The sequence below is a fragment of the Scardinius erythrophthalmus genome, assembly GCF_964197995.2.
Source record: "Scardinius erythrophthalmus genome assembly, chromosome: 4".
In the NCBI taxonomy this organism is placed as follows: Eukaryota; Metazoa; Chordata; class Actinopteri; order Cypriniformes; family Leuciscidae; genus Scardinius; species Scardinius erythrophthalmus.
The window spans coordinates 6711478-6720792 of NC_138224.1; the positions used below are offsets into that span (position 1 = coordinate 6711478).

The following is a 9315-nucleotide window of genomic DNA, read 5'->3' on the forward strand; positions in this document are numbered from 1 at the left end:
TATTCCTCTTTTTAGTCAACTTTAGCATAGGTGTATTAACTTATGCATTGCACTGTATATATATATACACTGTAAAATAAATTATATGATCAATAAGTTATGACAACATAAGGTTTTACATTGCTTTAACTCCTCAAAATAAGTTAAGAAATTTTCAGCTTTTTTTATAAGCTAATTTTTAAGTCAGTTTGATGTAATTTAAGTTGAAATGACTTAAACATCCAAGTTGATTATACTTCATTTAATTTAAACTTTTTTTTACAATATTCTGTATATGCAATAAATTGCTCAAAAGTAAATAAATGTATAATGCTACAAAATATTTCTATTTCAAATAAAAACAGAACTTTATATTCATCAAAGAATCATGAAAAAAAAAGTATCACTGTTTCCACAAAAAAAATTAAGCAGCACGTTGATGATAATGTTTCTTGAGCAGCAAATCAGCAGATTAGAATGATTTCTGAAGGATCATGTGACTCTGAAGACTGGAGTAATGATGCTGAAAATTCAGATTTGATAACAGGAATAAATTACATTACAATACTGTATATTACAATAGAAAAGAGTTCATTTAAATTGTAATAATATTTCACAATATTACTGTTTTTACTGTATTTTTGATCAAATAAATGCAGCCTTGGTCATCAAGAGACTTCTTTCAAAAACATCTTATCGACCCCAAACTTTTGAACAGAAATATATATATATATATATATATATATATATATATATATATATATATATATATATATATATATATATATATATATATATATATATATATATATATATATATATATATATATATGTATATATATATATAAATTGGACAGATGTACAGATGTGCAGCTCCTTCAAAACATGTCATGTTTTAAATTAATTACCATAACTTTATCATTACTTTATACTAGGATTATAAAAATGTAGAAAATGTGGAAAACATTTGTGTTTTTGAAAAATATGATATAACTGGAATTTTAGTTTGGAGGATTCAATTCAGTTCACTGAACTAAAAAAAAATAGCAAATATGCCACCACTTTAAAGCCATTGTCTTGTAATCACGTGTGTGTGTGTGAGAGAGAGAGAGAGAGAGAGAGAGAGAGAGAGAGAGAGCGATGCATACGGTATGTACATGAGGATGTGTGAGCACATAAACGACTGCAGCTCTGCCGTGTGTTGCATTACGCAAGCGGATCATAATCAGCAGCCGAGCGCAGTGACAAGCGGCTTACGGAGGAGAAACACACAGCTGCACTGCATGGAGTCAGCGTAACTCCCTCCCTCCCTCCCTCCCTCTCTCTGTGCCTGATCCTCTGGAGGAGCGAGCAGCCTTTGCTGTCGGAAGGGCAGGAGAGCCTCTGGAGTCACCAAGGACCGGCGGATATGACCGACTGACATTCACACTCTCTCTCTCATTTTTAACCCCAGACTTCAATGGCTTTGAAAGAGAGCCTCCTCACCTGGGGTTTCCTGCTGTGGTCTATGACGTGGAGCTTGGCTCGGACTTTTACGCCACATGAAGGGTCTTCGGCCAGTCCCGTTTTTCACCAAACCACTCCACCTGCCACTGAGACGGAGATGAACAGCACTGAGGCTCCCACCAACAATTACACAGGTGCGTACAACAACAGTGTTCTTTCATAGTGATCGTACAAGCATATAGTGCTATGCAAAACTGAGCAAATGCACTACTTTTGTGCAAAAAAGTTGCAAGTGTTGTAGCGCATGTTTATTTTCGATATGTTTTGCATAACTTTTCCATTAAGAGCATACTCACCGTGCAGCATTTCCAATACACATCTGCGTAAAACCTGCAAAAACACACAAATATATAATGCGTATAATACACTTAGGTTTTAAAAAGCAAAATCATCTTAAGGGTTTACATACAAACAGAGCTTTCATAATGGCTCGGATGAAATGCTCGAGGATCAACGGAGCAAATCACATCAGCCTGAGCTGTATATAACTCAGATTTTTAATATGATTGGAGAACATATAAAGTATGTTGGCAAGCTCCTCCAGGCATGCATACTTTGCAAATAGTTTATTGATGTCTTCTGACCTAAAGTCAATATGTGTGACGGATTTGTGGGGCTATGAGCTGGAGAGAAAAAGGACATTATCAAACTGTAATGTGTAATATATAAGTTTGATTGCAGAGGGTGATTCTTTCATTTATCTGTGGAGGAAAAGACACCAACATACCTGAACCATCCAGAGGTGGTCAGTTACCTTGAGGTTTATTCCACAGGTGAAACAAAGGACGCTTTTTGCCACGTGGCATTGGCGAGCTGTGGGACAGTCCTTGGCAGTTTGTCAGTTCTGTTACAGGGTTGCCAGCTTTGAAAGTGAAATGGAGGGGGTTTATCACCACCGTGGCCATGACAGAATTTGCCCTGCTTTCAGCTTTCAGTGCACTGCGAACCTGAAGGAGTCTTGTGTAGATCTCTCTTGGAAAAGAACATGCACGGGTCATATTTCGACCTATAGAAATGATACAGATAAAAAGCATTTGCATTGTGGCATTACCCCCCCCCCCCCCTATTATTGACATAATGCAAAAAAAAAAACTTATTCTTATTACTGTAAAGTGACAAAAATTATTATCTGTTATTTGATTTGTCATTTTTTTGCATATGGTAGTGTGTGTTTGCATGTTTTTAGAAAATAGTATTACAGTAGTATTTTATGTATTGTAATGTTCTGTATTATAGTAAAAATACTTCATTAGTATTACAATAATGAGAAATTAAATTGTCATATGACAACAATTATCACAGTGCAAAACAATCTTAATGGTCCTCAAACAGACAGTTTTTGTAAAAAGTATTTTCAACTAACACATTTCCCCAATAATTCCTTATTAACATAATGCAAAAATAACCTTATTCTCACTTGAAAACATCATTGTGAGAAAAAATAATTGCAATGATAATAATAACCGTAATGCATCATGCATATGAAAAATAAAAAAAGGAAACCAGTAAAGTTGTTGCATTCACTCCGTCCCCCGTGCAACACAAACACAGAGGCTTCCACGTCACTTCTTTAAAGGGATTACTTAATGTGTTAAAGAGAGAAAGCCAGTTCACACAGAAATAGCATGCCGTGAGGGCAGCGGAGTTAGAATTGCACGTTAAAAATGCACAGCGGGAAAAGTTGTTCCACACTGTTCTTGAAGTCACATGATCGTGTATTCACAAACTGATCCACTCAAACTATGAATGTCTGTGCAGTTTCAGGAGCGTGTGGTCAGGTTTCCACTTCCCTTCGGTTGCAGGGACTTGTGGGTCATCAATTTTTAATGCACGGCCCTATGCTTTATTTAATCATGTTCTATTCTAAGAGAACCTCTCTGGTGAGTACGGGATTGAGAGTGAGACGGGAGGGAGGGGAGAAAAAAAAAAGTGACAGTTGAGTTATTTATTTATTTTGCCATGGAGTCGGGTCGCTTAATGCTAGCAATGGGCTCTGGCGTGAGCAGCATTGCCATGCCAGCTAAGCCAGGCTTAATGAGACCAGCACAGGACTCTGTGGAGTCGAACCGGTGTGAACAATAAACACCATCAAGTGTACCCTGCCAGCTTAATCACACTGACTCCAGCACAGTCAATATGAGCTCAATTTTACTGTATATTGACAATGGAGATGGACAGTGCTCTGATGAAGACTCGGTAGGAGAAGACAGAAGACGCTGAATCTTCTGTGGGAATGCAGAGAGACTGGAGGAGAGGTGGATTATGGGATAGAGTGAGGGCATGGGTAGCCTACTGATAGAGAGAGAGAAGAAAAATGCTTTCATCCTAACACTTGAGGATAATTAAGTACTGTTAACTAAGTCCCAGGGAAAGTTTCTTGCACACATACACTCACAGACAGACTTAAAGCAGTGAATTGATGGAAAACATGAGCGTTGATATTGTGATTATTGATATTTATTATTTATGCTTATTTAATTATTATTTATTGAATTAAAAAAATAATATTCATTATTTGTAGGATAATCTATGAATATATAAATACACTTCCTGTATTTATTCTGTATTTATAACATAAAAATGTTTTCTAACTTTTTTATTAACAGAAATGGACAATATTGTTATATTAAATTAATTAACCATGATTTAGTTTGTGAATGGTATGTACTTACAAAAACAAGATATTGATTTTTAATTATTAGTTTTAGATTGTATAGTAATTGTTTTTTTTTTTAGCATTTGAATTTAGATTAGATTTGCATTTGAATATACTGATAACATATATTTTTATTTATGTCATCCTGCGGCCCCCTTGGTAATTTGCTGAGGCCCCCTAGTGGGCCCCGGGCCCCTGGTTGAGATCCACTGTATTAATTAATTCATTAATGTGGTTGCTAGAGTGTTCGGGGGGTGGTTGCTAGGTGTCTTTTCTTCTTTCATCATTCACCTGGTGAAAATCTTAAAGCCCAATCATAAAAAAGTTACATTCTATTCTATTTGATTTAGTCAAGCATGAAAAATTATAGCAACATGTTGCATTCTATTCTATTCTGTGTTTGATTTAGTCCAATCACGAAAAAGTCATAGCAACAAGTTCTATTCTTTTCTGCTTAATTTATTCCAATCATGAAAAAGTGACAGCAACAAGTTGCATTTTATTCTATTCTATTCTGCGCTTGATTTATTCCAATTGTGGAAAAGTGGTAGCAATAACTTGCATTCTATTCTATTCTATTTGATGTAGTCCAAGCATGAAAAATTATAGCAACAAGTTGCTTTCGATTCTGTTTGATTTAGTACAATCGTGAAAAAGTGACAGCAACAAGTTACATTCTATTTTATTCTATTCTGTGCTTTATTTTTTTCCAAATGTGAAAAAGTGATATTCTATTCTGTGCTTGATTTAGTCCAATCATGCAAAAGCGAAACCAACAAGTTGCATTCTATTCTATTCTATTTAGTCTAATTATGAAAAAGCGAAACCAATAAGTTGAATTCTATTTTATTCTAGTCTAATCATGATAGAAACAAGTTGCATTCTATTCTATTCTATTCTATTCTATTCTATTCTATTCTGTGCTTGATTTATTACAATCATGGAAAAGTGACAGCAACAAGTTGCATTCTATTTTATTCTATTCTGTGCCTTATTTTTTTCCAAAAGTGAAATTCTATTCTGTGCTTGATTTAGTCCAATCATGCAAAAGCGAAACCAACAAGTTGCATTCTATGCTATTCTATTTAGTCCAATCGTGATAGAAACAAGTTGCATTCTATTCTGTTCTGTTCTGTTCTATTCTATTCTATTCTATTCTGTGTTTGATTTAAGTGTATATTGAAGTCTTAGCACATTTGAAAGTGAGTTGTAACCATCTGTTTGCTTGTTTTTTTGCAGACCTGAGCTGCGCATCGCTGCTGCCCCCTCGGCGAGGTTCTTTCTATGTAGAGAAGGGCACTGGGATGTCTTTGGGGACGGTGCTGGCGTTCTGGTGCCTCGAGGGCTACCAGCTGGTGGGCAGCGAGAAAATCACCTGTGTCCTGCGTAGCAACACCGCTCAGTGGAGCAACTACCCGCCGGACTGCGAGGGTCTGTGTTCACTGCCATCATTTCTGTTTTAAAGAGATAAAAAAGAGTTAAGAAATACACTCCTGCTAATTCAATCCCAGATTTTCAATGTGGACTATTGTGTAAATGTGGTAGCCATTCCCAAACCAGAGGACCGCGGGCTGAGAGTGGCCGTGCTGGCATCGATAGTGAGCAGCATCGTCATCTTTGCCATGTCCGTGTCCTTCATAATCTGCTGCCTGCAGGAGCGCATGAGCAAAGAGAGGGCAGAACGGACAGATGGACGGGGCAGGTATGACCGTTCATACACACTGGCGAAGAAGAGACAACCGTCCTAAAATAGAATGCTAATGGTTTTTCTTGCTAATGATTTTTTCTAGGATGAGAGGCAAATCATCCTGGAGGAGTGAGTGCTGGCTGGAAAGAGATGAAGGAGACTGGGAAGCTTTTCCTCCACCTAAAATTTACAATCTTTCCCAGCAACTTGACCCCCGTCTGACCCCTGAGACCCCGGTCTATATGGGGGGACTGGCTGGTTATGATAACCGCGGGTATCAGAGGTGAGAAACGGTGAATTGTTAAAGTAGCTTGATTGTGTGTCTATGTGAGATTAGTAGAATAAATCACCCAAAAATGAAAATTCTGCCATCATTTAGGAAGAAAAAAGTTACATGAGTTTGGAACAACAATAAATTTTCATTTTTGGGTGATGTGACTTGCTGTAAGATTCTTTAATGTTTTTATAAGAAGTCTCTTACGCTCACCAAGCTACATTTAATAAAAATAGCTGTTTTCTATTTAAATATATTTAAAAATGTATTTTGAGCTGTATAATGAATTTTCAGCATAATTACTCCAGTCTTCAGTGTCACATGATCCTTCAGAAATCATTCTAATATTCTGATTTGCTGCTCAAGAAACAATTATTATTATTATCAGTGTTAAAAACAATTTAATATTTTAGTTGAAACCGTGATGCAGTTCCTTTGCTGAATAGAAAGTTCAAACGTTTTTTTTTTGGAACATAATAAATGTCACATTTGATCAATTTAATGTGTTCTTGCTGAATAAAAGTTGCATTCTATTCTATTCTGAGATTGATTTAGTCCAATCATGAAAAAGTGGCAGCAACAAGTTCTATTCTATTCTATTCTACTCTATTTGATATAGTCCAATCATGAAAAAGCTAAACCAAAAAGTTCTATTCTATTCTATTCTATTCTATTCTATTCTATTCTATTCTATTCTATTTGATATAGTCCAATCATGAAAAAGCTAAACCAAAAAGTTCTATTCTATTCTATTCTATTCTATTCTATTCTATTCTATTCTATTCTATTCTACTTGATATAGTCCAATCAGGAAAAGGTAAACCAAAAAGTTCTATTCTATTCTATTCTATTCTATTCTATTCTATTCTATTCTATTCTATTCTATTCTATTTGATATAGTCCAATCATGAAAAAGCTAAACCAAAAAATTCTATTCTATTCTATTCTATTCTATTCTATTCTATTCTATTCTATTCTATTCTATTCGATATAGTCCAATCATGAAAAAGCTAAACCAAAAAGTTCTATTCTATTCTATTCTATTCTATTCTATTCTATTCTATTCTATTCTATTCTATTCTATTCTATTCTATTCGATTTAATCCAATCACGAAAAAAACTTTCTGACCCCAAACTGTGTTTGTTTTGCAACCAGGAGTCAGGAAAACCTCATGAAAGCTCCTCTTCCTGGGCTTTACCGCACAGAAAGTCAGATGTATCCTCATGTGGTCCTGCAGAGGGTGCCCACACCCACTGTCCCGACTGCACCCAGCGCGCCCATCTACCTCCGCCTCTCCACCCCTCCGCCCACAGAAAGCCCGAGCGAACAGCCCGCTCTGCCGCCGTACCCCAGTGCCACTCCACAGCGCCTGTGGCCATAGCAGCACATTTCTGAGTATTCACAACTTTTACAACTGTCACCATGGCCACGGATTACGGCCTCGACATGCAAACGCCTCCTGTAGGGTGACTGGGGTTCAGAAAAGCAAGAGAAAATGATGGACTCAAGCTAGAGCCACAGCACTAGATCTCTAGAATTTGGACCATGTGTGGGTCTCTGCGTAGTAGTTACATTTAGTATGTTGCATATGTAAGAACATTTCTGAACGACTATAAGCTGGCCCTTTGTGTAGTTTCTTGGACAGGAATGTTCCATACTGGTACTGTGATCCGCTCCAGGTTTTATTTTCAGCTAGTTCTTTTTCTTTTTGTGTCAAAGGTTCAGACTATTTGCACTCACTAACTAAAATGTAAATATCCATCCGTGTCAGGTCACATTAGAACATCATTTTAATATTTTTATGTTTATGTTTATTATGGAGGTATAAGAGAGTTGCATTGATGTCCTGATTACGGACAGACATTGGGATCTCATAAACCTATGATACTTAAAACTTGATTTTGTTTAAATAAAAAACAATTAATAATAAAAGGATTCAAAATATTATCTATGTCTTGTCTTTTTTTATTGCCTATGTGTCTATGAGTGATTAAAAAGATTTTTTTGATAACACTTTATTTTACAGTGTCCTTGTTACATGTTACATGTTACATGGATTTACTATGGTAATAACTACAACTTTTCGCATAGTTAAAATGGAGTATTGAGAATAGAATTTTTAAACATGTCAAGATTTTAATACATGAAGGTTTATTACATACTTTAAATAATAAAAAAGAAATCTACTTTTCAGTGCAACAAGATCCGTGGAAAAGCCCAATCATTCAGTTACTGCTGAATTTACTGTTACTCATCATCTTTTCCTTCAGTGTTGCTTCCTATATAACCTAACCTGCAATAGACAGGAGGACATGCCAAAGCTAAACAATTTGACAGTCGGCTAATTGGAAAGCTTCAGCACGAATAGGCCAGTTTGACTGGACCCAGAAAGTTAGATCCTAAGAATAATGTGAATTTTTAGTGAAAAAAAAAATCGGTTTCACTTTTATTTTAATGTTTCCCTGTTACAGTGTAATACATTTAAGTAAGGACTGAGTAATAATAATAAACTACATATACTTACTATGTGGTTAGGGTAGGATTAGGGTTTGTTTTAGGGTTAGTTGCATCACGTAATTATACCTAATGGCTTTTTTGCACATTAACACTTATAACACTTTTGAAGACTCATGAGAATGCTGTAATGTGTGGCATAACAGTTTAGTTAATAGCTCCCAGGTTCATACTACACATCAGTAAGAAATAGAAACATTTGCTCAAAACTGACATGCCTCTATGTCCACAAGGTGGCGCAATTGTTCCACAATCATTCCAGCCTGCAAACTCGTAACATTATTATAAAATATATGCTATAAACGAAATAGTTCAGTCAAAATATAATATTCTTATTTACTCACCGACAAGTCTTTCCAAACCCCTTTTCCCTCCTGGAATACAAAAGCATAAGTTTAGTTAAGCAGTTTGCTAAAATACATTATATCAATGTAATCAAATATAACTTTTTATATTCATTTAATTTTCCTTTTTTTGTATTCGTTTGTTATTGTTGCATGTAGTAGCCTATATTCCTCATAACAATGAGCCAAACCATGCTGCACTATTTATAAGGGTATCTGCGCATGCGCAATGAGTGCGCTGCTCCGCTCCAAAGGCATAGAGAGCGAAAATACACCTTACAGACAACACGGCAGGGAATGGATGGATGGATTAATAACTTCTGCAATTCATTTAATATGACAGCATGCGCGGGA

The 9315-nt window shown here is 35.9% G+C and overlaps 2 protein-coding genes across 4 annotated transcripts in view; one reads left to right on the forward strand and one right to left on the reverse strand.

The window, feature by feature from the left end:
* slc13a4 (solute carrier family 13 member 4) overlaps nt 1–9315 on the reverse strand; it is a gene marked incomplete at its 5' end in the record, with an annotated part of 44958 nt that overhangs the window by 17350 nt on the left and 18293 nt on the right. The window contains 6 exons of one of the 3 annotated variants that reach the window (XM_081363238.1): nt 1465–1571; nt 1782–1815; nt 2240–2347; nt 2433–2491; nt 5383–5595; nt 8962–8989. Of the gene's footprint in view, nt 1–1464; nt 1572–1781; nt 1816–2239; nt 2492–5382; nt 5596–8961; nt 8992–9315 lie in introns of those variants that run through there. The other 2 variants (XM_081363237.1, XM_081363239.1) reach the window with 2 other exon arrangements.
* On the forward strand, nt 1439–7490 carry LOC308689509 (uncharacterized protein; the record flags this gene model as incomplete). Its single annotated transcript, XM_081363247.1, has 5 exons — nt 1439–1619; nt 5381–5572; nt 5687–5843; nt 5932–6111; nt 7259–7490. 5 exons carry the CDS (start codon nt 1439–1441, stop codon nt 7482–7484), a joined length of 936 nt encoding a protein of 311 aa, XP_081219373.1. The 3' UTR covers nt 7485–7490.